Source organism: Rosa chinensis, chromosome 4 (assembly GCF_002994745.2).
Source record: "Rosa chinensis cultivar Old Blush chromosome 4, RchiOBHm-V2, whole genome shotgun sequence".
Taxonomy (NCBI): Eukaryota; Viridiplantae; Streptophyta; class Magnoliopsida; order Rosales; family Rosaceae; genus Rosa; species Rosa chinensis.
In genome coordinates this window covers 63,298,189-63,325,982 of record NC_037091.1, presented here as the reverse complement: position 1 = coordinate 63,325,982, position 27,794 = coordinate 63,298,189, and the positions used below count along the sequence as shown (strand labels likewise).

The 27,794-nt window shown below is 41.0% G+C and overlaps 2 protein-coding genes across 2 annotated transcripts; both read right to left on the bottom strand.

Moving 5' to 3' along the window:
- Window positions 1-1,640: 1,640 nt before the first annotated feature.
- LOC112199743 lies at window positions 1,641-3,406 on the bottom strand. The gene is made up of 2 exons (XM_024340717.1): window positions 2,656-3,406; window positions 1,641-2,509 (listed from the first exon to the last, which is right to left on the bottom strand). The coding sequence occupies exons 1-2, from the start codon at window positions 3,404-3,406 to the stop codon at window positions 1,641-1,643; spliced, it is 1,620 nt and encodes a 539-aa protein (XP_024196485.1).
- A 20,898-nt stretch (window positions 3,407-24,304) lies between these two features.
- On the bottom strand, window positions 24,305-27,521 carry LOC112196835 (phytanoyl-CoA dioxygenase). Its single transcript, XM_024337303.2, has 9 exons — window positions 27,263-27,521; window positions 27,062-27,186; window positions 26,899-26,959; window positions 26,668-26,736; window positions 26,417-26,535; window positions 25,689-25,836; window positions 25,408-25,552; window positions 25,207-25,293; window positions 24,305-24,615 (listed from the first exon to the last, which is right to left on the bottom strand). Exons 1-9 carry the CDS (start codon window positions 27,315-27,317, stop codon window positions 24,549-24,551), a joined length of 876 nt encoding a protein of 291 aa, XP_024193071.1. The 5' UTR covers window positions 27,318-27,521; the 3' UTR covers window positions 24,305-24,548.
- Between the last annotated feature and the right edge of the window lie 273 nt (window positions 27,522-27,794).

Here is a 27,794-nt window from a genome sequence, read left to right as displayed (position 1 = left end):
GCCTGTGCGGCCTCAGGTTGTCGAATGCTGTTCTCTGACATTACATCGGTGGTATGCTCAGGCTGTGGTTCCGTTAACTCTGCTATGAAGTCAGCAACAGCCTGTCCCCTGATGGCGGTTCTTGGCTTGTAATCGATGTCGAACTCGCTTAGTTCTATTGCCCATTTGCTAAGGCGTCCTGAGTGTTCCTGACTTTGGAGAACTTGCTTTAGCGGTTGATTTGTGAGAACATGGATTGTATGTGCTTGGAAATACTGACGTAACCTCCTAGCGGCCATTATAAGTGTTAGCGCCAATTGCTCAAGTGGCGGGTATCTTGTTTCTACTCCATTCATCCCCCCTGCCAGCATAGAATACTGGCAATTCTTCTGTTACCTCCATGCGGACAATTGCGCAGCTGATGGCGGATTTGGATACTGCTAGGTAGACGTATAGTGTTTCACCCGGTACCGGAGTTGAGAGTAGTGGAACAGAAGCTAAATATTCTTTGAGGCTTTGAAACGCCGCTTCACAATCAGGCGTCCAGTCGACCACTTTGCAATGGGACCGCTTCATTGCCTTGAAGAAGGGTAGGCACTTGTCGGTTAGCCTGGAGATGAATCGGGAGAGAGCCGTCAACTTTCCCTGCAGACTTTGTACCCCAACTTTTTTCTCTGGCAATTTCATGTTTATGACTGCCTGTATTTTGTCAGGTTAGCCTCTATTCCCCGTTCACTGACTATATATCCGAGGAACTTGCTGGTGGTTACGCCAAAGAAACACTTCTCAGGATTCAGTCGCATTCCATATGCTTGTGTTATGGCAAAGTTGATGCGGAGGTTGGCTACATGACCGCTAGGTTTAACGCTTTTGACCAGCATGTCGTCGACATTTACCTCAATGATCTTACCCAAGTGGTTCGCAAACATTGCGTTCATCAGCCGTTGGTACGTGGCTCCGGCATTCTTGAGGCCAAAAGGCATGATATTGTAGCAATATAAACCCTTGTCAGTGGTGAATGTCGTGCACTCCTGGTCATTGGGGTGCATCTTTATCTGGTTGTAGCTAGAAAAGGCATCCATCATACTGAGGAGCTCATGTCCTGCCGTTGCGTCAACCAGTTGGTCGATGCGAGGTAGTGGGAAGCTATCTTTGGGACATGCCTTATTCAAACCTTTGAAGTCGACACACATCCGCCACTTTCCGTTAGGTTTCTTGACCATCACCACGTTGGAGATCCATTGTGGATAATGCACCTGACGAATAAAGTCTATGTAACGCAACTTGGTTACCTCTTCCCTGATGGCCCGATATCTTTCTTCATCGAATGCCCGTCGCTTCTGCTTGACGGGGTAAAAGGAGGGCTTAATGCCAAGTTTGTGCTGAATTATATCGAGAGAGATTCCCGGCATGTAGACATACGACCATGTAAAGACTGCGGAGTTTTCTTTGAGAAACTAGGTGAGTTCGGCCACTATTTTTAGGGAGAGTTGGGCTCCGATACGAACAGTCATTTCTGGGTGTTCGTCAGAGATGCTTATAGTGCGGAGCGATGTTTCTGGGTTGACGGGCTCTTTTTTGTAGTACTTCTTATCTTCTTTATCCCTGGGGTCATCAATTTTGTCCGTCAACTGCGGTGTGCTGGCTACCGTTAAAATTTCTTAGCGACCTCTTGACCTTGACATCGTTGTGGAGTAGCATTCTCGTGCAATTGATTGGCTTCCCCTGACAGATCCTGTGCCGTTGAGTGTTGGGAACTTCATGAGTAGCATGTATCCGGCTATAATGCATTTGAGTTTGTTGAGAGTTGGACGACCGATAATGGCATTGTACGAGCTGAAGCAGTCTACTACAATGAATTCAGTATGAATTTCCGCCGTGCAAGGGACTATTCCGACCAACAAGCGCATATAATCTGACCCCATAGATTGGGTCACGTCACCGGAAAAACTGAGTAGCGGCTCGTGGTCCTGCAGAAGCTTGTTGTTGCTCTGCAGTTGTTTGTAACATCCGTTAAAAATGACGTTCACAGCTGATCCGCTTACCAGTACCCTTCCTACAGACCACTTGTCGAGGACTGCATCTATCAGAAATGGGTCGTCATGCGGTGAGTGAATACCGCGCTCCTCCTCCTCAGAGAAAGTGATTGGTTTCCAACCAGTTTTGGCCATCTTGATTGATCTGTCATAGCGAATATTGAATACCTCCCTTGGGTGGTTAGCGCGCTCATAACGCTTTCTTGCTCTGTGTGATAAGCTGCCTATGAAAGCACCGCCATCAATGGTGTTAATCTGCCGCATTGGCTCGATGTTGGTGACAACTAGAGGTTGTTGATGGACCTTATACAGCTCAAGCTTTCCGTCACGGTATAATGACTCAATTGCAGTCTTGAGTGCATTGCAGTCGTTAGTGTTGTGACTGCTATCTTCATGGTGTTTGCACCATTTGCCGGTGTTTCTAGGTTTTCCTACTCTGCGGTATTTTCTTGGGGGTGGTGGTGGGATTTGATCTTTGCACTGATCATATATTTCTTCATATGACGCGGTTAAGACTGTAAATACCTCAAATCTTTGGGCATTTGTGGCGGCCTGCTTATTGTGGTGGTTGTCGCGATTGTCGCGGCGATCATTTTGTTATGATATTGTTGATCATTTTGCCGCGTGTCCTGGTAATTACCCCGCTGCCATTCCCTTTTTTTGTCATTGGGCGGTGTGGTTATGTTTGGGGTTGTGGTGGTGTTTCCATGTTGGAATGTGGGGGGTTGGGGGTTTTTAAGTGGAGTTTGTGGTGGTGGTGGTGTGGCGCCATAAGTGCTGTATTCAGCTTGGGCATGCAGGACTGCCTCATTCATGACGTAGACATATGTAGCATTTGGACAATTACAATTTTGGTGGTACAGAAAACTTGCTTTGCGGAGTCCTTGCTTGAAGGCCGCCAGCACCATTGTTTTGTCAAGATCCCGGCATCTTGATATGGTGGTCCTCCACCTTGTTACAAATGATTTTAACGACTCGTCAATACCCTGGCTGATGCTGAATAATTGGCTAGAGTTGTGGTAGCCGTCCGTCATGAGGATTAATCTTGACAGAAACGCATTTGACAGAGCCGAGAATGAGTCCATGGAACCTGGAGAGCATTTGAAAAACCAACTCATTGCCTCGCCATCCAACGTTTCGCTGAATAGGTGACAAAGCATTGCGTCCTCAAATCCCTTGTTACTTGTCACCTTCTTGAAAGTGTCCATGTGCACGAATAGATCTGTTGATCCGCCAAATTGGGCTATCTTGGGTGTTTTGGCATATGTGGGTCTGACGGTTTGCAAAATTCTGGCGGTAAATGGACCAGGTCGTGCAGTAAAGAGTGGATTCTGCGCTAGTGGTGGGGTGCCAGTCTCAACTCTGAGTAACCTTTCCTCTAGCTCCCGCATTTTTTTCAGTATCAAAGTGGTGGGGTCAACAGTTGGTCTAGGCATGTGTTGGGTTGGTGCCATAATCTGTTGTCGTGGTGCAAGCATGTTTCCAGTTCCTCTTTGTTGACCGGCGTTGAATGAATTATCATATTGCGGCTGTGAGTCCGCCACCTGCTCTTGTGCGCCTGTAGTGGCGGTATCGGTCCTAATCCCGCTAGTTCAGTTGGGTTTAGGGCGACACCCATTGGGATTACCGGTATCGGTGCTGCTCTTACCCCTGTGCTTGGACTGAGCCTTGCGCTTTGGGAGTGTTCACTTTGGCTTGGTCGTGCATTTGTTCCCAGCGCTTTCTTCAGCTCGTCAAATTTTGATAATAACGTCGCTACTTGATTTTGAGCTTCTGCCTTCTCCTTTCGTTCCTTTTCTCGATCTCTGTTTGCGTTGTACAAATCTGCCAAGGCTATTTCTAACATAGCAGTAAGATCCCGGCTTTGCGTTTGACGGCTTGTGCCATTCTGATTTTCCACGACAGATTGTGTTGGGTGTATCTCGGGGGAGTTGAGATTTTGGCCGTCCACGTTAATTGGTGTGGTGACCAATTCACGGTTGACGGTTGATGGATTGGTAGGATTGGGCTGAGGGTTGGCAGCCTGATCTGCTTGGTCTCCAACACCTTCGCCGCTTCCGCTAGCCATGGTAGTTTGAATGGGAAATGACTCTTAGTTCAGAGTTCCCACAGACGGCGTCAATGTTAAGGCTCAGAATACCGCCACCTGATGTCGATTTTATAACGTGGACAGGGGTCCAATCTTCCAATATGTATATGGTTTGTGAAGTCCCGCTAATCTGTCAAGAGAAATACAACCTCTGATACTAAAGTTAAACGATGTACTTGTATTGACAAATGTAGCGATAAATAGCTATTGAATGCGTAATCAATGAAGAGAGAGAAGTGACCTTTTATAGGAAAAATAGTGAGCTGCCTCACTATTGTTTTCGATGTGGGACTGATACCCTTTAGTTTGCTGAGTTTTGGTTCTTTCTGCGAAGACAACCTTGGGTGGCGCGTGTCGGCGCTTCAAGGCATGTTTCGGCCTAGAGTTGGCTTGTCGGTGGAGGTTGTCTTAGTGTGTTTCCAGAGATCACTCCACTGAGGTCGTTCTGCCAAGGTGACATGGTTAAGTATGAGTGTTAATTATGGCCAGCAGTTACCAGGTATGTACACCAATGACATTTACTACAAAATATTTGGCAATTGCCTATTACATCTCTTGAAAAATAAAGACTTAAACAGAATTGGCGCTCTATTGATCCCAGCTAGATTTGAAGTCTTCAACCCTTCACTCTAGATCACCTTCTTGATCTTCTTGTTCTACATAGTGAGCTTCTCTTGCTTCACAATATGCTTTGTAGGCGGTGACAATATCTTCACAAGCTCTACAAATATGTGCCCAATGACCGGATACTCCACATCGGGAACATACATCTCTGTACTCAAACTCCATTGATTGAGGCGCTTTGAAAGCATCATTTGGATGGCTCTTAATGTTGGTGGTGCAACCAACATGGCCAGAGGCATTGCCTTCCTCTCTCTTCCCACGTTGACCTCTTCGGTTCTATGTTCCACCTATTTTGGCAGTTACCTTCTTCATTAGAGCAACAAATATGGACCAAAATGTCCCTAGATTTAGGGTTTCATTCTTGGCGCCCTCCCTTAGGGGCGCGACTATAATTGGACTCCGGAATATGCTCTGTTCTCACGGGCCTCGAATTATTGTTTTTCACAAGTATGTTGTCATGCTTTTCAGCAACATTCATAGCTCCAATGAGCTCATGAAACCTTGTGATCCGTTTGGCAGTAACATCGATTTGATAGTTCTTAGCAACCATCAAAGCAGAGACAGGGAAGGTAGAGAGAGTCTTCTCAATCAACATCGCATCTGTGACATCTTTTTCACAGAATTCCATTTATGATTTAATGCGAAGTACTTCTGTGGTAGTCAAAAACTGACTTGAAATCACAGAAGCGGAGGCTGTGCCATCTCACTTCTAGGTCAGGAAGCAAGGAGTCATGGACGTTGCCAAATCTTTATTCGAGTGAGACCCACAGCCTTCTGAGGTCTTATTCATTCATATACTCGTACTGGAGCGAATCATCCTTATGACAAGTCATTAGGATGATGGCTTTCGCCTTATTTGCCTCCAAGGCTGCTCTATTTGCTTCCAAAGCTTGAGCTTGCTCAACAGTTAGCACGTCCGGGCTAGGCTCAAGAATCGTATCCAGGATTCCTTCTGCCTTGAGATGCTAGCGGACATTACATACCTACTTATGATATCCAAAGCCAGTTGTTCCTGATGGAGGAAAGTCCAGTTGTTCAGGTTACTCATCCTGAAAAAGAGAACAAGAAAAAAGGTTAATTTCGGAGCGGAAAAAACTACCATGAAAACAATAGAAATTTCTAAACTTAATCGCTCCAAAGAAATTAGGAATTTATGAGCATAATCGTTCCAAAGAAATTCGATTCAAAGAGGTATTGGATTAGATCGAAACAATGATGCGTGTGGTCGATTGTATGTATCTTCTCAACAAACTCTAAGTTCAGAGGTCTCAACAAGCTCCAAGCTTGGAGATAGCGCGAACCCCATAGTTCGGCTTAGGTCTCCCCATGTAAGAAGAAAGGGGGGTAGAAAAAGGGAGATTGCAAATCCCAGAGAAAAAAAAAAGAAATTGAAAGTACAGAAAGCAGAAATGTTTAATAAAAATAAATAAATAAATAAATAAAACCTTTTTTTCTTTGACTTTGACCAAAAGTGGGGGCCGCTTTCTCGTCCTTTTTTTTTCTTCTTTTGCGAGCACTTGGGCTTCCTCTTTTCTTTTTTTCTTCTGCCAGCACGTGGGCTTCCTTTTTTTTTTTTTTAAATCCTTCTTCTGCCAGCACGTGGGCCGCTTTCTCTTTCTTTCTATGCTACCTTTGACTGAAAAACGTGGGCCACTCCCTTCCCCTTTTTTTTTTTTCTCTCTCTCTCTTCTGCCTTTGACTGAGAGCTCTTTCTTCCTGCTTCTCTATTTTTTTTTATTTTCACTGGCAAAGTAAGCTAGAGCTGATGCTGCATCGGTGCTAAGGGTGCGCAAGAGAGCTGGGCAGGACAGAGGCAAGGCTGTTGCTTATGCTGGGCTGGTCAGTAAATGGGCTGGGCGGAAGTTGACTGGAGCGACATGTAGGTGCAATAAACTGGGCTTGCCGGTCCAGTAACTTTATGGCCGGTTCTGAGAGTTATGATTCCGGTTCCTGGATCCTAGAGTCAGGGCGCCGATGGTGACCAAATTTGACTGTAGAAGGCGGTCTGGAAAGTACGAACTGGGTAGGAAACATTTTCTCTTCTGGAAGCCGGTTCAGTAATTTTTCCACCGGTTCTAGAGACTTCGCTGCCAGTTCTAGGCTCCTGAGATCGAAGGCTTCGAGGTGTGGCGAGGTTGGTAGGGTTTGAAGGCTACGATATTAGGATTTCAGGGTTAGGGCTTCGTGCTGATAACGTGTTTAAGAAAATCGATATTTGAGAGAGAATTTGATGTGCTTTTATTGATACTAGGGGCCTCTATATATAGAGAATTACAAGCATAGAATCAGAGTTGTACATGAAAACATAATCGTACAATGATTGGATATCTACAAATATCTCCGAGAATATCTCTAACATAAACCCTATTACAACTAGAGCAAGTAACCTAGAGTTTGGGCCAGACACATATTCTGGATTTACTTGAATAATATGAAGATAATTCAAGAATTTTTGTTTAACAAGGTATAAACAGAAGATAAAGCAAGATGAGACGGTACTGGTTTAGTTCTCGGCTTATGGTGTGAGGTAGACAAGCTCTGTGCAGTCAATTGGTTCGGCAAGGTTGGTCAACTCCAACCTTGGTGGTGTCAAAGGTGATTGGTTTTCAAGGTGATAGGAGCATAATTATGCGATATTAATAACGTTAATCTCTATACTTTCTTTATTAGTTTAGTGTATTTTCTCGTTATTTACGTTGTTTACTTGTTTTATAGGTATCTTGGAGCAAAGAAGGAGAAAAGAAGTAAAAGAGGGATTGAAAGGCAAAATCGGCAAATCTGCCTGTGCAGATCAGTCAACTTCGACAGATCACTGAGACCAGTTCCGGATGAAACAGATGTTGATCTTTATATTTATGGAAAGTCTTAGATGTCTAGTTTCCGAATATTTTTACGGCTTGTCAATATCATTTTTCTAGACGAAGTTATGGTCGATTTAGTACAAGAAGGTCAGGCTGCGCGTGAATCTGAGGTTGGACGGGAATTTATGTTTCGAAGCCCAAATCACACTGAGAAGCCCAAGGACGATTTTGTGCTTCATATTCCGACTTATGATGAACAAACGGCACGATATGAATGGTTAGAATAAGTCATCAAGTTCAAGAGCCAATAGGAAAACTCCACCTAAGCACGTGAACCCTAATTCTTTTAGGTTTTGGATTTCCTACACAACAAGAAAGATGAAGGCAACCTCTAAGCATATAAAAGGGGATCAATCTGCAGTAGCTCTCTCCTCTCCTCTTCTCTCCTCTCTTCTTTTCATCTCCCGCGACTTCTTCGTCCCTTTCTTTAGTTTATTTTGTTTTCGTTTTTCTTTCTATGAGAAACTAACTCTCTAGTTAGGGGTTGTTGAAGCCCCAAATCATGATTGTAAACTTGTTATGACTTTCAATTAATTTTGTTTATTTATTGGATGAGAACCTAATTTCTATCTTCACATTGATGATTCCTTTGCATGTTTTCTTTGGTGCGCAACTTAGATTGCATGTTTAGGATTCTCTTGCTATGAATGATCATTGCCTGTGCCTTGCTTCGAGGGTTCCGTTGAGAGTTCTAGAGTAGTAAATTGTCTATAAGTCAAGTGATTAGGTTCCTAGGTTAATTGAGACGCGTCGTACTCAAGATGCCTTGTGATGTCTCGTTTTTCTATTGCGTAATGATTTCTTTGTGTTAAATCTAGAGTTGCGTCAACTTAGGTTACATTTTAGAAAATAGGTTTGGTGTAGAGCGTCTCTCACCTAGCATACATGTAAGGAAAAACAATAGGTTAATTCAGGCATTGGGTTAACTTGAGCATCTTCATCCATAAATAAATGAAATTAGGTTGAACATGATTAGTTTAGTTGATTGATTGGTGGTGGATGCAATTCCTCTAACTTGTTTTATCTTTGATTTTCAAAACCCTGAATCAAGTCTTTTTATTTTCAAAGTCATTTAGTGTTTCGTTCTTATTTAATTAGTTCGTCAACCAAAACACCTTCAAAAATTATCAAACTTTGTCAGTAGTTAGTTTATGTCTAGAGATGTCTGTAAATTTTTGTGACATTTAGAGTAGTTTAGAGTCGTCTGCCAGTCAGATCTTTATAACTAAACAGTTTAGGATTTATTTTGTTTTGAGTCTTTAGATTAGTGATTAGACCACAATCTCTTGCGGGAACGATCCCTACTTACCTATACTATTTTCGACATTCTTGTAGGGTTAAGTTATAGACATTTTTGTGCATCTATTTAGGTGGATAGAAATAGCCTATCACAAGGCACTATTTGTTTGGAACGTATGAGGAGTGGATCTCGTGTACCATTAGCAAGTGCACGACGTTGGTGGATCTGGGTTGAATTGCAAGGTCCTCGAATCTTATGAATTAGCAGCAACATCTAAAGTGATGGCTGGTTGGGGTAATCGACTTGACCTCCATATTTGATGTCAGCGGTGGCAGCTTGTGCAGTGCCGCAAGTTGGTGGGGGCTCCTACAAGCTTTCCTCTTATTGGATTTTATTTTATTTTATTTCGGGAGGGGGAGGCCTCCGGATGCAGAGGCGGCGATGAGCACAACATCTGTGGCGATGGTGGTGCACTAAGCGTGGTGTTAGGCCTGGGGGTTTGAGCCTGACTTTGGGACGCAATCCATCTGCTATATGGAGAGGTTTGTTGTGGGGAAAAGAGGTGGTGGATTGGGGGACTAGGTGGAAAATTGGGGATGGAAGGCGGGTGAGCATTATGACTGATAAATGGCAACCTAGTCCGGTAAGTTTCAAGGTGGTAACTCATCTGCAATGGCCAGTTCAACAGAAGGTGGAGTCTCTTTTTACCGAGTCTGAAGCATGGAATGTTCCACTCATCACTTCGTCTTTTCTGCCTCATGAAGCTTCTATGATATTGGGTATGCCCCTGGGCCTTAGGAGAGTCCCTAATAAGTTGGTGTGGCATTACACCAAAAATGGTATCTACAGCGTGAAATCTGGATATTGGGCAGCTCAAGAGTTACAAAAACAGAAACGCGACCCTGAAGTGAGCTCAAGTTACAATGGTAGTAAGGAAGTATGGGGGACAATATGGAGATTAAGAGCACCTCATAAGATCAAAGTTTTTATGTGGAGAGCGATGCATGAGTTTTTACCGCGCGCAACAAACCTTAAGAAAAGGAAAATTCTGGATGACTCTTGGCACTGGCAATGCAGGAGTCCTTTTGAATCGGTGGTGCACGTTATTTGGGACTATCTGAATGCCAAAAGGACCTGGAAGAAGACTTTCTTACATAATGTGTGCAAAGTGTGGCAGGAACCAACGTTTTTTTATTTAGTGCAGCATGTTTGCTCTACTACAACCAGGGATGACTTTGAGTTATTTTGTTTTACTGCTTGGTGGCTGTGGCGGAACAAAAATCTGCATAGACATGGCGAGGAATTTATGGAGCCTACTGCAATTGCACTATTATCGGTTGAATGGCAGCAGGAGTTTGTGAAATTGGATGACACTCGGGTGAAGGACAAAGTGGTTGCGGTCCGGCATGTGGCAACTTGGCAACCTCCAAAGCATAGAAATATAAAACTAAATTTTGATGGGGCATGCAATCCAAAGAAGGGGATATGTGGTCTGGGGGTAATATTTAGAGACCATCAGGGAGTTTTAAAGGGAGCAATGGAGGTTCCTCAAGTTGGTTATCTACCCCCCAGATCGGTGGAAGTTCTTGCGTTGCTACATGGACTCAGGTTCGCAGCTCATGTTGGTTTTTCCAACATAGAGGTCGAAGGTGATGCTCTCTCAATCATCAACACACTGCATGATAGTTCGGAGGATTTAAGTTTGGAAGGTCATATTATTGACGAAGTTAAGTTTTTATTTTAGTCTCTTGCTATTTGTAGTAGCCGCTTTGTGAAACGTGATGGCAACAAGCTTGCCCACCAAGAGGCGTTAAAAGTTAGTAGTCCGTTTTTGTGTTTGGAGTCGGGGCCTTTGTGGCTCCACGAGTCTGTCAGTATAGATTTACAGGGTGAAGTCTAGTAAGGTCTCTCCTTAAGTGCTACCATGTTGGTTTGCCTTGTAGAGATTTGGCCTTTAAATCTTTTGTAAGCAGTTCATTCTTAATGAAGTTCTTCTTGATTATTAAAAAAGATTCTTTTATATAGTATCTTAGAATTTTCGTGATGAGGATATTAATATATGCAACATAGACTAAAACAAGAATCTTCGTAACGCAGTCATTGCAAAATTAATCGAAATAAATCTGGAATGGATTGATGAAGGCAATTTTTCCATAGTCCTAAATCTAGTTTGATTGAAACTTTAATCTTGAAATGTTATTTGAGGAATCCTTTCCATAGTTTAGACCCTAATGGCCGGCCTAATGAAGTTCAAAATATGAACAAGTAGATTTTTAAAACTATTATCTCGAGTTCTCGACTTTGTTAAAAAAAAAAAATGATCGAATATTTGAACAATTGAACTGCAGTGGAAAGGAAAAGGAGCGGGTAGCTTTTATTTTGTCCAGACAGGGTTTTGTTGAAAAGTAAATGCGCATATTTGTGAGGGTGGGAGCTGGTGAGACTGAGACCTGAGTCACCTGACAGGCTAGGGTGGGTTTTGAAAAGAAAGAAAAAATGTCATCCTTGCTCTTTGGTGTCTCCCGAACTTGCCGTGACTATATACACACACACACACACATGCATGCATACTCGACTCTATCCATCCCCTTACCATCTTTGCTCATGATTCAAAACATTCCCTTGTCTAGTTAGCCATCATAGTTTGAATAATAGGGCTCTGCCTGAATACTCGATCAAAGCTGCATATCCTCAGCCTGCAGTACTACTCACTCCAAAGCTTAGCTCTACTTCCAACATGACCCAAATCCCTTTGTTCCTCCATCAGAGTACGTACAGATGTTAGATGTACACACACACACACACACATATGTATATATTATACTTTGATGGTCTGATTATTCTGTGGGTAGGTGATAATATGATTTCAAATGTATGCAGTGGTTCCAGTGACGTCTGATGAGCAAGGCAGAAATAGCAGTGATTGTTTTTATAGTGATAAACAACCGGCAGCTGCAGCCCCTCCGCGAAGTTCCCGATGGAATCCAATCCCGGAGCAGATAATGCACCTGGAGGAGCTCTATCGATCTGGGATCAAGACACCGACGGCCCAACAAATCCGACAGGTGACTGCACGGCTTCGAAACTATGGGAGGGTTGAAGGCAAGAATGTATTCTACTGGTTTCAGAACCACCGTGCCAGGGAGAGGCAGAAGAGACGCCGTGAACTCATGTCCATGTATCAGTCTGACTCACAACAACAACAACAAACTTTGACTAACACCACAATTAGCGGTCTCCCGGACAAAGAATCTGCAGGAGGTACCAATGAATTAGCATCATTTTCTTATTAACATCCGTGCACTCTTTGTGTTGCACACACGGCTCCCCAAGAAATAGGCGGACTAGGGCTCAACACTAATTGAGGCCACCTCCTTTAGGTCACCTACGGCTCAATAATAACTGTATACCATATTTAATATCTATGTTTTGAGGAGGGGAGAGCGAGAGACTCAATGATTTTGTTAATAATAATTAAGACCATTCAGTACAAATAATATAACTGTGCCTTGTACTCACCAGGCTAGTCAGCAAACACCTAGCTAAGAGCAGGCTAACCTAATTAATTGAACAGGCACTCGAGCACAAGGACTTGTAAATTTATTGGTTCTATATGAGGTTCAAAGTTGAGCAGGTGTTAAAATTAATTAACAGATCAGATTATCACAAGTTATGGAAATTGTCTACTTGCAGTTGACTTTGTTGGTCGTCTTGAAGTTGAGCAGCAAAATAAGCGGACACTACCAAAGTTTACTTTACCTTCTGATCAGGTAAACGTATACCAGTATATCGAACCAAAATCTCAAGAAAATATAGAAATGAATTGAAATGTGTGATATGGATATTTACTGTTTTAAACTACATATGTGCATGAGTTTCATTTGTTACTGTACGTCCTCAGGAATCATCTTCAGTACCGCGAGAGAGGATGATGAGCATGGTGAAAAGAAATTCCTCCAGGCAACTTGTGGAACAATCCGGTTCACCTGGACCGACCTCAGACACAAACTGGTCAGATACATTAATTTACAAAAAGCCCTTGGACTTTCATCACTATTACGATTATGATTACGGTATGATATTGACTACACCCAATATTTACAAAGACGAGCAAGAAGAAGAAAGTAGAGAAACTCAAACTCTGGAGCTCTTTCCACTTGAGAGTGACAATCTCAAGGGTGCTAAGGATACGAAATTACACCTATGAGCACAAGCCCACATGGGCTTGTACAAACAGAGACACCACTGCAGATTTCATGGCATACCAATATTATCAGTTGCTTTGAACAAATTAAGGATGCATATAACTAGGAATCTATATATTCATGTAATAAAAGTATGCATGCGTGTCTTCTCTTTGATGGCATAATGCATACGGCACATCTTTTTGATCGGGCCGGTTCTGTATTTGCTTCATCCCGCTTTTGTTTCTTCTATTTGTTCAGACGCAGAGGAAGAGTAAGGTTGGTGTCCCTCTTCTTTAATTAATTAGGTTTCTTTAGTTTGCTAGTGTACCCTTTCGATTTTTGTAAATAAAACTCCGATCCATCATATTCTGGAGGTCCATCGAAAATGAAAGGTCAATACATATGCATAACTAGCAAGCTCTCATATCTCAAGATATCAAAATCAGTTTCGGATTTACCTGGTCCTGCATTTCTGTTTGTATCATGCATGCGACAAAACAGTTGGGTAATGCTGCAGAATATTGCGTCACACTGCGTTTGTTAACAGAACTATTTTATTTGTATCTGCATGGTTTGATCATGATATCACTCCACTTTATACCGTACAGTAAACACATTATGCACAGTGGCATCTAAAAGATAGAGATAACAATAATGAATTGGGTTTATCTGGCACAACACAAAATAAGACTTTCCACCGAGAGAGAGCTACTGGCTCCCGCCTTTAATCACCTAAAAGCACTGTATCAGCAGCACCTACGGTAGATTTGTAAATTGGAATTAGCAATCAACGTCAGTAAGCCTTCATCTAAATCATAGAAGTCTACAGCTCTTAATTGTCTCGAAAAGGAAAACCTACACCTGAAAAGGTTCGGAGTTACATGATAAAATAATTTGAGATTCACATCCAAAACTAATTACATGATAAAATAATTTGAGGTTCACATCCAAAACTAATTGGCAGTGGATGGAGTGGCCCAAATCCTTATAAATTCATAGGCAATGTCCCATTTTTCCCATGTGGGATGTATATATTCTCAACACGCCCCCGCACGTGTGGCGAATTTTCAAGCCATACACGTGGACAACTTTGGGTGACGTGGAGCCCGTGTGGGGGCGAGGCATGCACACGTGGGATAACCCGCTCTGATACCATGATAAAGTAATCTATGGTTCACATCCAAAACCAATTGGCAATGGATGGAGTGGCCCATACCCTTATAAATCCATAGGCAAGATCTCATTTTTCTCATGTGGGACGTATATATTCTCAACATTACATACATAAGACTCAACGGTCTGCTGGTCCAAGTTGAATTCTTAAATTTTAACTTTCATTAAGGCTAGGATCTTCATGAGAAATTATAGAGTTACTTTACATATATATATAGCTTGTGTAGGTTTTCTTCAACGCCCATGATATAGGCAAGAAACTGAGGCTTTAGCTTTTGCATTCAAAGCCATTCGTTTATCGGATTAATAAAGAAAGAAGGCACTCTGGATGTACTAGCTTCAATCTAACAGTCATGCAAGCTTCATAAATCTGTTCCTGGGCTTAATTTGGAATTTGCATATCAACATATTGGTATATGTACGTGCTGCTCTTATATTATTTACTTTGGAACATGATGAGGACCATTATTAATGTTAGTCAGACGTCAGTAATTAGTAAAGTAAAAACCAAAAACTAAATACGTTCGTCAGTAAATTCAATAGTTGGTCAGTGTACAGTGTTGTGCCGGTATCTATAGTACGCGTCGGTAATATATCCATTACAATGCTTAGCCACTGTTTCTCTGGAAAAGTCCTACCCGGCCTCGGTTTTCTGCCTTTCTCTTCTCCGACAGCATTGTTTGCTCATATTCATACCAAATAGGGAACAAGTGCTTTTCTTTTAGTATTCTAGGCGTATCATGCACTATAATTGTTAAGAAATCTCGAAGGTATTGGCATGGTAAGCACATATATATAGCCCTGACTGCTAGAATTCTAGGTATATTCCTAAAGGAGGAAGAAGAAGGAAGGAAAAGAAACGCAGAGAAAGCTGAGGACTACATTGTGACTGGAATATTTGATTACATTTTTACAGCAAAGTTTTCTTTATGTACTAAAAGAAAACCAATCAAGCACTATTACTACACTACCCTTAACGCTGACTCCATATCGAAGGTAGTATTAAAAAAGAAAGAAAGAAATGAAAGTTCTAATTCTAGTTTGATAAACAAAAGCTCATATATAAAACAGGAAAATTTTAAAATATGTTGACATATAATATACATACAATTACCATTATTATGTTGAAGGAAGTTGACATCATGTGTGCCTTTTCAAATTAGGGTTTAGTTCTAGAGTTGTAATAGGAGAAGGTTCTAGATTTCCTAATTGTATTCAGATTCTATTACCTTGTATATACTCTGTAAATTCCTATATAAAGGGCTCCTATTATCAATAATAGAACACACAATTTCTCTCACAATTCTCTCGAATCATATTTTCCTACAACACGTTATCAGCATGAGTCTTAACCCTAGCCTTAAAAGCCAAAAACCCTTAAACAAAACGCAGAAAAAAATTCTCACCGAAAACAGCCGCAAGCCCTAGCACGAGCTAGCCTCCCCACTATCACCTGCTGCCCCCGCAGCCCCCTACGCTCTCCCGCTGCCTCCGTAACCACCGCACACAGCTAGCCCACGCTAGCGTCTGTCCCCCGCAACCTGTGCGCCTGCCAGCTTACCGCAACCTGCGCACTAGCTTGCCAGCATCCCGCACTCTGCAACCCCGCGGCCCTGCAGCCCCTCAGCTCTGCTGTTTTGCGCACCTGCTACCACTACAGCATCATTGCAGCCCCTGCTTCCCCTCGCATCCGACACTGCTGCAAGCCTTGCTTCACCGTCTCCTTGGTTAGCTTTGCCCCATCACGCCTGCATCAACACGCACGTGACTCAAGCTCCGAATCAACAAGTAAGTTTTTAAAGATTAAAGTTCTTGCTTTCTTGTCTTTTAAATTTCTTTATTTGCTACAGGATTTGCAATATACGAACGTGGGTTCGATTATTTAAATAAGCGAAATTGTGGGGATTCACGCTATATACGAACTACCGTTCGTGATCATAGGACTAAAAGTGTCCTCAAGCATCGATCTTTGACCATATTAAACATCATTGTTTTGGTCTAATCCAAATAAACTTAGAAATTGATTTCTTGGAAGCATAGCTTGGAAATCTTATTAGTTTTCGTGGAAGCATTGACTCCAAAATTAATCCATTCTTGTTTCTCCTTTTTAGGATATCAAACTTGAACGAGCTCGATTTTACTCTATTGGATTCTACGGGCACGGGATATTTCATGTGGGCTCATAATGTTGAGCTCTACCTAATTGCCCTTGATTTATTGCCTACAATCCAAGAGCTCTGTTCTGAAGGAACCGCTCAAGACTCTTAAACTGAGATAGATAATTACAGGGCACTTACCCTGATGAAGCCCCATATGGAGATGGCACTCCAGTTTGAGTACATGAATGAGGATAGCGCTAGAAACCTTTGGGTAGCGCTTCATGAACGTTTTAACAACATCCACAATTTTTCGAACTTAGAAGCACGATGGAATCTCAGCTTCTCTAACTTTGACAGAGTTATGGAATATTGTTCGGAAGCTCTCCGCTCAGATCATTGATGCATGCCTGTGAAAAACTATCACAGAAGAACAATTGATTGAGAAAACCCTAACTACCTTCCCCATCACTGAATTAAGATTCTCTGAATTTTATCGAATCTTAATCAACGAAGGACGGATCACAAATTTCCATCAGCTAATTGGAGCTATGACATGTGTTGAAAGGCACAGCAACGAATTTGTGAATAGAAAATATGGTAGGCCTCAAGATGGCTACCATGAGCACCGTTCAATGGCTAGAAGAAGTCGCCATGGACGATATGATCCATATGATCAACATACTCATGAAGGTAATCGCCAAAGTTGGCGAATACATGACCAAATGAGTCATGACGTTGAGGGTTGGGGGTTGGACACCATGGCGACACTTTTGGCCATGATAACACTATTCCAACTCCAACGGTCCTAGGGACCATGTATATTGCGTCAATATACTTCAATCAAGAGAGCATCCTCTACATTATGTTTTATGGAGTCCCGATCAATGGTGATCAAGACATCGAGTTATGGAAGACTTTAACTCTGGCGATGAAGATAAAATGCCGTAAATTTTTATTAGTATAGTCTTTATTTTCCAAGAATTATGTAATGGCAATTATGCCTCAAATCAATAAATGAAAATTGTCTTAGCTCTTTCTCACTAGGCTCGCCCAATTAAGTATGATGTCTAGGAAACTAGTTGAGAATAGTGGTACTTAAGAGAGCCTCGCTCCACCGACATCTCTTCTTACTTTCCTGGTCATGTTTAATTGGAGTTACCAAAAGGATTGAGTGACTACAATTTGTCTTAGTTTGATTTTTATATTTTGGATTAGATTTTTGGTTACGAAACTTTGATGTAATCATTGGCTATTAATAAAGTGTCGATTCTTTTTTTAATGTCTTGGACATACTTTAATTCGAACTTTATTATTTCAAAGATATAAAGAGCCAATGATTTTCATGTGGAAACACATTGTGAGAATGGACAAGAGTTCCTTTGCATCACCTCTAATGACTACGGACATAAACGAGTCTTAGAGAAACTTATGTATCGTTCTACTGGGTTGTATGCAACCACTATTCGAATCATTGAATCAAACCATGGCATGAGAGATGACTTATGGGATTCTGACACACATAGGCTTTGACATGACCTTTTGGGACACCCAGGTCGTGATATGATGATTCGTATATTAAAGACTTCACACGGACATCCATTCTACATAATGAAGAGAAGTAAGAACCAAAAATTGGTTCGAGGAGCTGCCTGCGCCTCACGGCGCCATGAATGTGCAAAACAAACCACACATGGCAGGCGCTGCCTACCCCCTGCGGGCACTATATGGCATTGACGCCATACCCCCTAATTCGCCTCCTCTTGTTACTTCTAAAGTCACTTGTGACTTCATGGCTCAACCAAAATCCTCATTGGTTGTTTCTAAAGCCCATATTTCATTCTATAAAGTCTACTCTTTAGCAAAATTAGGATCGAGACCATCCTTTGCAAAGGACACTAAAGAAAATATTCCATTCTTACATACAATCCAAGGGGATTATGTGGACCGCTTCAACCAACTTGCGGACTGTTAGATGTTTTATGATGTTGGTTGACACATAGACATGTTGGTCACATATCGCTCTATCATCCACTCATAATGCTGCTTATGATAAACTCCTGGCCCAGATCATATGGCTACGAGCTCACTACCCGGATCATCCCATTCAGTCAATTCGACTTGATAATGCTAGAGAGTTTACATCAAAAAATTTCGATGACTATTGCATATCATTGGGGATTGATATTAGACATCATATTCCCATGAACACACCCCCATGGTCTCACGGAAAAGCCATCATTAAACGACTACGATGGTAGCCCGGACATTGGTAGTGCGCACCAATATTTTCACTTGGGGTTATGCAATATCGCATGCAGGTATGCTAATTCGTCTACGACTCATAGCCACTTAATTTTTATTTGCGTTACAGCTAGTGACTGGGTGCAAGTCTAATATCTCGTACTTATGCATATTTGAGTGTGCAATTTATGTGCCAATTGTGCCGCCACAGCACATCAAAATGGGTCATTGCAACGAATGCATATATATATATATATATATATATATATATATATATATATATCCAACTATCTGTCCGCTATGTAGAACCTTTGACAGACGATCTCTTTACCGCTAGATTTGCGGATTGTCACTTTGATGAGACAGTCTTCCCGTCGTTAGGGGGAGATTAGAACGTCAATGTTCAAACAACAGGAACGACAGGAATTGTCTTGGTCTGTCCCCACTATGTCTCATCTTGATCCCCTAAAAGTGACGATATCACATATACCTACTGCAAACATGCCTGCAAGGATAGATATCCCCTCAAGAGGACATGGTGCCACCCATAAGAGATGGGCATGGCACCACCACCATGGATGGTGGTATGGTGACACCACAATGTGGAATAATGGTGTCATAGGCCATGGGTTCAGCTAGAGAGCGTAGGAGACGCATAGGTTCGATGGATTCTCGCCCTAGGAAGAGAGCGAGTTTTGGCACAACTTGATCCATTGATCATTGATACTCAAAATCCGTTTCATGAGAATATTCTGGATTGTGGTTATGTCCAAGAGACATCGTTGGGGACGCCTCAACGTTAGAACCAACTCCTGAGAATATAGAGATCTCTACAAATTACACCAGTGTACATGAGGACGTGGGATTATTGAGACCAATGACATCGAACCTTGCTCCGTTGAAGAATGCCAACGTAGAAAAAATTGGCCTAAATGGAAAGATGTGATCCAGGTTGAATTGGATTCACAAACGAAGAGGAAGGATTTCGGGCCTGAGATGCCAACACCTCCTAACATAAAGTATGTTGACATTAATAGGTCTTCGTTAGATAGCGTGATGAGAAAAAGAGATGGTAATCTCGCCTTATGGCACAAGTCTTCTCACAAAACGCCCTGGAATCGACTACGAGAAGACATATTCTCTCGTAATGGATGTCATCGCACTCTACTACCTTGTCAGTTTGGTAGTTTCCGAATAACTGAACATACAGGTTACGAATGTGGTCACTACGTATCTTTATGGGGATCTAGATACGGAATATAATGAAGATTCTTATGAACTTCATTTACCCAAGTCAAGTGGCTCTAGACCACGGAGCGTGTTTGCAATGAGGTTGAAACGCTCACTAAAGTGACTACTTGATTGGGAAGGGATATGATGAACTATGCCCACGCATTTCCATAACAAGTTCCGGATTTGCAATTATCGCGGTTCATGTTGATAAACATAATTGGAACCCTTGAGACCTAAGGGAAACCGCTGAACACTTGAAATCCGAGTTTGAGAGGAATGACCTTGGGAGAATACGGTTTTGTCTAGATTCAGAACTTACATACTGTGTCAATAAATGCTTAGGCATTTTTATAAAGTCAAAGATGCACTCCCATGGTCGTCCGTAGTCTTGACCCTATGAGGGATCCATTTCGTCCCAGGGATGATGATGATGACGTATTAATAGCAAAAGTGCTTACCTGAGTACAATAGGCGCATTATTGTACTTCTCACAAAACGTCCTGGAATCGACTACGAGAAGACACATTCTCTCGTAATGGATGTCATTACACTCCACTACCTTGTCAGTTTGGTAATTTTCGAATAACTGAACATGCAGCTTACGAATGTGGTCACTACGTATCTTTATGGGGATCTAAATACGGAATATAATGAAGGTTCTTATGAACTTTCATTTCAAGTGGCTCTAGACCACGGAGCACGTTTGCAATAAGGTTCAAACGCTTACTAAAGTGACAACTTGATTGGGAAGGGATATGATGAACTATGCCCACGCGTTTCCATAACAAGTTCCAGATTTGCAATTGTCGCGGTTTATGTTAAAACTAAAGATGAGTTAATAGAAACCGCTGAACACTTGAAATTAGAGTTTAAGAGGAAGGACCTTGGGAGAACACGGTTTTGTCTAGATTCAGAACTGGCATACCGTGTCAATAAATGCTTAGGCATTTTTATAAAGTCAAAGATGCACTCCCATGGTTGTCTGTAGTCTTGACCCTATGAGGGATCCGTTTCGTCCCAGGGATGATGAAGAAGACGTGTTAATAGCAAAAGTGCTTACCTGAGTACAATAGGCGTATTATTGTACTTATCACAATACAACACCAGACACCTCAATTGTTACGAACTTGTTGCCTAGATATAGCCCCGCACCAACGTAACGTCATTAGACTGGTATAAAGACAATCTTTCGTTACTCAAAATATACGATAGATATGGGCTTGTTCTATCTCTGCAGAGAGAAAAGAATGATGGAAGAATGAGAATGGATCTCATTAGCCCTAGATGCCGTCCAAAAAGTCGTGACCGACAAAGCCGCCGCCGCCAAGGGTGGCCGGCGTCATCCTCCTCCCTTACACCAAAACGATGATGATGTTTGCTAATGCAAGGTATCTCTCTGACCCTCACAAATGTCGCTCCCAAACGGATTATGTCTTTACCATGAGAAGTACTGCGATATTTTGGAGGTCTACAAAGCAGACCCTTGTTGCTACTTCCTCGAATCATGCGGAGATTATTGCTCTACATGAAACCGTGCGTGAATGCATATGGCTAAGGTTTGTAATTAGACATATTTGAGGAACTTGTGGTTTAAAGTCTACCACAGATAAACTTACATGCATTTATGAGGATAATGCAGCTTGTATTGAGCAAATGAAGTTAGGTTTCATCAAGGGCGACAACACCAAACATATATCGCCTAAGTTTTTTTTACAATCAGCAACAACAATCACTTCTAAACATTAAAGTAAATCAAATCCGATCAGAGGATAATGTAGCAGACTTATTTACTAAGTCGTTACCTAAATCCACCTTCGAGAAACATGTAAAGTGTATCGGATTAAGAAAGTTATCCGAACTCCCATGATTGTAGCAATCAGGGGGAGATGTCGACATCAGGGGAGGATGATGTCTACATGTTCGATCTTGAAGAGTGAAGGACGTGTTGTGCTCTTTTTGTCCTTCGACCATGATTATTTTTGTCCCACTGGGTTTTTGTTACTTGGCAAGGTTTTTAGTGAGACAACAATCAAAGCGTCATCTCCAAGTTTGAGCGGCACAAGGGGGAGTGTTGAAGGAAATTGACATCATGTGTGCCTCTTCAAACTAGGGTTTAGTTCTAGAGTTGTAATAGGAGAAAGTTCTAGATTTCCTAATTGTATTCAGATTCTATTACCTTGTATGTACTCTGTAAATCTTTATATAAAATGCTCTTATTATCAATAATAGAAGACACAATTTCTCTCACAATTTTCTCGAATCATATTTTCCTACAACATATTACCATTTTTAGGACTGAATTATTACAATGTTAATTTGTCTCATAAACAACAATTATTTAAGTTTTATTTGAACATACTTAAGCATTGTCCCTGAGTTTTGGAACTCTTGCTTTTGTGCATGGTTAAGTTATAACCTTCAATGGATCAAGAATAGTGATGGTTTTATGCATAGTTTGGGCTGAAAGTTTGTTCTATCTTTTGTTTTGTCAATGGCTCAATGGTAAATATGCAGTTTACAGCTAGTTAGCTAACCTTTTTTTTTGTTTCTGAAAGGGCTAACCCATTTTATATTTTGTTGTATGATGGGTTTGCAGGTCCACCTTTAGTTTCGTTGGTTTGGTGCTGGCTCTTTGTTTGTTTCTGTCAAGGGTTCTTCTTCCCCTTGTTTTTTTAATCGAGTATATCAAGTTGTCAAAAAAAACCCATTTTATATAATATATATGTATAGTTTTAAATTTCCTCAAATATCTCGGGCATGACCCTTTACTCTTAGCCGGAATCTTATATTAATCCTAACATTGTTATCCACTATTTCCTCGTCACTAAGGTTAACCCAAGGTGTCCCTGAACTCTTATTACTTCTCTGTATATATATTCAAGTGAAACAAATCCTGTACGGTTGAAACTTGAAGAGGGTGGATACAGATAATTGAACAATAAACACTATCATCAATGACTGGAGAGATTGAGAAGAAACATTCATGGAGGAGCTAGCAGCTGCATTTGCATATGCACGCCAAACCCAAACGCTGAAGATGGTCGGTGACTGCGAAACATTTTCTGATCTCATTCAACCATGTATCTTAAAAGCCAGGGACCAATGGTGACGTGTTGTCCGGCTAGTGGCTGCTGGCCGGCTTTGGGATAAAGTGAGAATTTACACCTAGCTGTGCTCTCCTGACTTATATATAACCTACTATTAACTATTTAGTAAGTGAGCCCATGCATGGCAGGGCAATTTATACGACTCATGTCATCCCCACTGTTTTGCTCATTCTAATTCTATTGCAGGTCGAAAATTTTGGCTGTTTCGCACACGGCACCCACTTAATTCTGTGGCAATTACTAGTGGTATAATTGATGACGCGAGGTGAGCATAGCACTGTCTCTCTATTTAGTTCGACCTGTACGTGCGGGTAGAGTTGTAAATAAAGCCGACAAACCCTAGAAATTATATACTTGTAAAACTATACCAACAGCCTTTTCTGATGGATGGAAAATTATCCCGACCATGAATTTGGATGATTATTTTGTGATTTACGGATCACCAACACCACAAGCTACGTTGATAGGGTGATTGCCCTATGGCCGACCTCGAGGCGCAGTTCGACAAAACTCCATAATAAGAGAGCCGAGAGCCTCGACTGAGCATAATCGAAACAAGCGTGGGCATGATGTCTTTCGGCATAAAAGGAGCATTGTTTAGAATTTCAGAACTGCTGAGAGAGAGAGAGAGAGAGAGAGAGGTAAATTCATTCATGGACGAGTGAGTAGTTCAAAATGTCAGTAAAAACTAAAAAGTCCAATAACTTCTTTCAAGATTGAAATCTTGATAATTCATGCTCTACGAAATTTTTTCCTATCAAACACTTTTTTTTTTTTTTGAGATGATCCTATCAAACACATTTTGATAATTCATGCTCTACGAATTTTTTTTCCTATCAAAAAAGGGTTTTTAGCACGTTTGAAAGATCTGTGATTTGCCAAAACATGCCAAACTTTGTAATTATTATTTTTTTATGCATATTCTTCAAACTTTGAAAAATCGTAAGAAAAAAAATAAGTTAAGATTTTCTGAGTTCTACGGGTCGGAGAATTGCTTAAAAATTATTTAAGAATTGAAAATTTTCGTGACAAAATAAGAAACGTGCGATTTTTATCCACAATTTTTAGTGAAAAATCAAGGTCTCATACGACCTTTTTATTTTTCAGGGAGTAAGTTTTGGGTATGTTCCCGTAAGATTGGGAATTTGGAAGATCTTTCCATTAGAAAGCCGTATGGCTGAATCCTCATAGCCTCAATCGCTTATGTTTCGACACCCCATTGGCTGACGCTGGTGTAGTTGTGCTTGTTGTTTCAGCCTAATTCTCTTCCTAGGATATTTTCTTTTCAAAGTTTTCGCACCCAAGTGTTACCAGCCCTTAAGAACTAATCCCGACAGTTTCTCTCGGTCGAAACTATACAAGACATGGGAAAAAACTTGTAGTGGCAGAGGTTACAAATAATCTCGAGGATTATCTTTGTAACTATAAGCATCCATCAACCAACAAAATTGGTCTAAGTCCCAAGCTTGCATTGAACTTTTGCAATTTAAACTGTTGCAAGGACATCCACACTGGTACTTAACAAATTTGTTTATTGTAGGACATACTGCAACCACATTTCTAGTAATCTGCATTATTCGCACCTAAAACCGCAGAAAGCAATAGAAATTACAGTGAGACCGTAAGTTTTGTAAAGGAGACAGATGTGTCAGCTTGAGATGCAGAACCACACAATAGAGCTAGACATCAACTTTCAGGTCATGTTGAGATACATAGATGGGCTCTGGTGCCACCTTCCGCCGAATCCTGGTTCAAGATAAAATCATAGGCTTTAGGATAAATCAGTTTAACAGCTACAAGGAACATACGATTTTGAGCTAGGGCCTCTAAGTCGGACAAAAGTCATAGAGCTAAATGTCATAAATCCTACAACAAAAAGAGCAGACAGCGAAAACATAAATGTGAAAAATAGACCATCTTCTGTACTACATAATTTTATCCTGCACAGGTAGCATTTTTCTCCTACCATTATCTCTTAGTTGGAATGATCTTCCATACTTACATGGTAGTTTCTAAAAGGTTAGAGAGTTGGTTGACAAACACCCCTGATCCAAACACATGAACTTCAAACATCCTAGAGAAGTTAATTACAAACAGATAAAATGCTTCCTCACATTAACTATCCTTCACTCATTCTTAACACATCAAATACTGGTACACTCGGCAATTTCTCTGATTCACAAAAGTTCATAGTTTGGATTCATACTTCAAAGCTAGAGAAACCAGAAAATATATAGACTGTACAAGTTACCTCAAAGCTATAGAAACCAGAAAATATATAGACTGTACCTCCTGAAACAAGATGTAAAGCTTAGAAATCATATATGTAAACTTTACCAATTATCTGGAGCCCATTTGCAGCCATCTGTATCCACCACATGCAAGCTATACGCATGCCTTGACTTCGAAGACTGGTTCTCAAAACTGTAGTCCAAGGATTTTACAGGAAAAAGGCAAAAAGAGTCCTTTCAGACCATCCAGCAAAGGAGACAAATCACATGTTTTTCTCAAAGGATCAACAGAAACAATGTCACTGACCTTTGATGAATAAGATCACCATGAATAACAATTAAAGACCCAGCTTTGACTTCAATAGGCACAAAATCTTTTGGATCATACGCAGGGGAAGGCCGATCAAAGGTCACACCGTCTTCACCTCTAATAAACCGTCTAACAAGGCCATCTGCATTCCAGACAATGAAAAATCAGAGAAAAACTTGATTACATCAAACACATCAAGCAGAAAAGTCAAAATAGACAAAGATGTCGTTAGGGAAGGAAATACAGAAGGAAGAAGAGGTGCGGAAGGAGAACACTACTCTTTTGAGATCCAGGAATAGCCCATAGGCAGCCATTTACTACTGTTGCGTCTTCCAAGGCCAGCCACAGCCCTGTGCAAGTCTGTGGTTCGGTATAAAGAAATGAGTTATCCTGATGTGGCACTACCTCGCCTCCAATACCCGGTTGCTGCCAGCAATATTCTTACAGATTAGTTTGTGTAAATCAGACAAGGTTGTTTGTAGACAAAATAGTGCTTCACAACTTACAAAATTTTAAATGTTACAGGACACTATTTACATTTTACAGTTTCGAATCACAGTCCTGCTAATTCTGCAGATTGCTAGACAAGCCTGTGATTCCATTTCAGATCCAATCCCAACAAAATACTGATTTGATATCCACATATCTCTCAGCTACGTACACATGTTTGATCCATAAGTTACACTTTGTGCATACACATATGTAGGCATGAAAGCCTCTATATTTTTATATGCTAGCGCATATCTACATCCATAAACACCAGCATATATATCCAAGTTCTAAGACAACGAGAAAAGGCTAAAATTTCATGTCAACATTCCAATGTCATAATCTCTCTAGTCATTTCAATTATGAAATAAATTGTATCCCATACTTCTGTGATTCCTTCCCCATAACAGCCTCGTTTTGAAAAATCAATAATCTTAAAGACGTAAAACCTTAAGAGAGCAATGCAAGGACATTATATCTCAATCCACAAAACCTTAAACGCAAAAAGATGTAATACCTTAAAGATATACATAGACTGAATGGGAATCGGCCTTTTGTATCCCAATGAGGATAACAAACTCGAAACTTTCTCAGAATAGGAGAGCTTTCTAAACACCGGATCAAGCTCATGTAATGCTACACCAACACACCCCACAATGCTTTACAAAATTAGCTTCAATCAAAAATGCATACACAAACTCAACAGCACCATTTCTAAAACATTTACAACAAAACACTAGATGAAATCAGAGGCATGGGTTAGCTTACCATGTCCAACTTTATTAATGGAAAGTTCCTTTGGTTGTTTTAGGCTTCCATCATCCCCAAAAGCTTTCTCTGCCAAAATTAACAAGTGCCATATATATATATATGTATGTATCAAAAATAGTTTAAGCCCATACTTATCTAGCTAAAACGTGCCTACACAAAAAAAGGGTTCAGAAGAACAAGAATCACAGTTATAGAACATTTAAGATTAAGCTGAACAGAAGTAGTTACCCTCGAAGAAAAACGAAATCTTGTCGACACTTTCGTAGAAATAATTATCGGTCGACTGTTGCTGCAAGAATCAACAGAAAATAAAGGGTTCGACTTTAATTTCCGGCAAGTAAATAAAGATGGAAAATTTAGTGAAGTAAAAATATAAATAGGGGGTGAGTACCTGGTTCTTGGTAGAGAAAATAGAGGCGGTGGAGGAGCAGTCAAAGTCGTGGAGCAACTGGTCCATTCTCGCCCTCATGGCTCCGATGTCCTCGGGGCTCGCAAACGATTCCAGAACAAGATAACCTGCGGAGAGATTAAACGAAAGAATGTTGTTTAAGGAGAGGTTTGGCGGTTGAGTTGGGAGTTGGGGTGGTTTTACCTTGGGAGTTGAAGGACTGGATTTGGTCTGAACTGAGATTGCCGGCGATGCCCATGGCTTTGGAGAAAGGTCAAACGTTGGAGGCTTGGAGCTGACGCTAATGTTCTCTTCTAGTCTTCTCTCTGGTATGTATGTATGTATGTGTATTGGATTATCGCGGGGTTTGACAAGAATCAACATAACCTGATCAAGATGAGGTTACCATCTTTGGTTTTTCTATTTGTTCTTAGCTGTAAAATAGAATTGAGAAAGCAACAACTCTTTTTTTTTGTGGTAAGAGAAAGCAACAACTCATTTGTTCTTCTCAAGTATGACACAAATGGGAATCAATTAAAATAATATTTGTTAGTAATTGATTTGATTGTTATCCCAAACAAAGTCTATGCAATTTTTTTTAATGATTCTACTAGCTCCTTAACATGTCAATTGGTTTTTATTTTTTTATTTTTAAATTAAAAAAGTTATTGCAATTTCTCTCCTAATTTTGGGGAAGGGGAAGCGTCTCCTTTTTTCATGGGAGATATTGCAATTT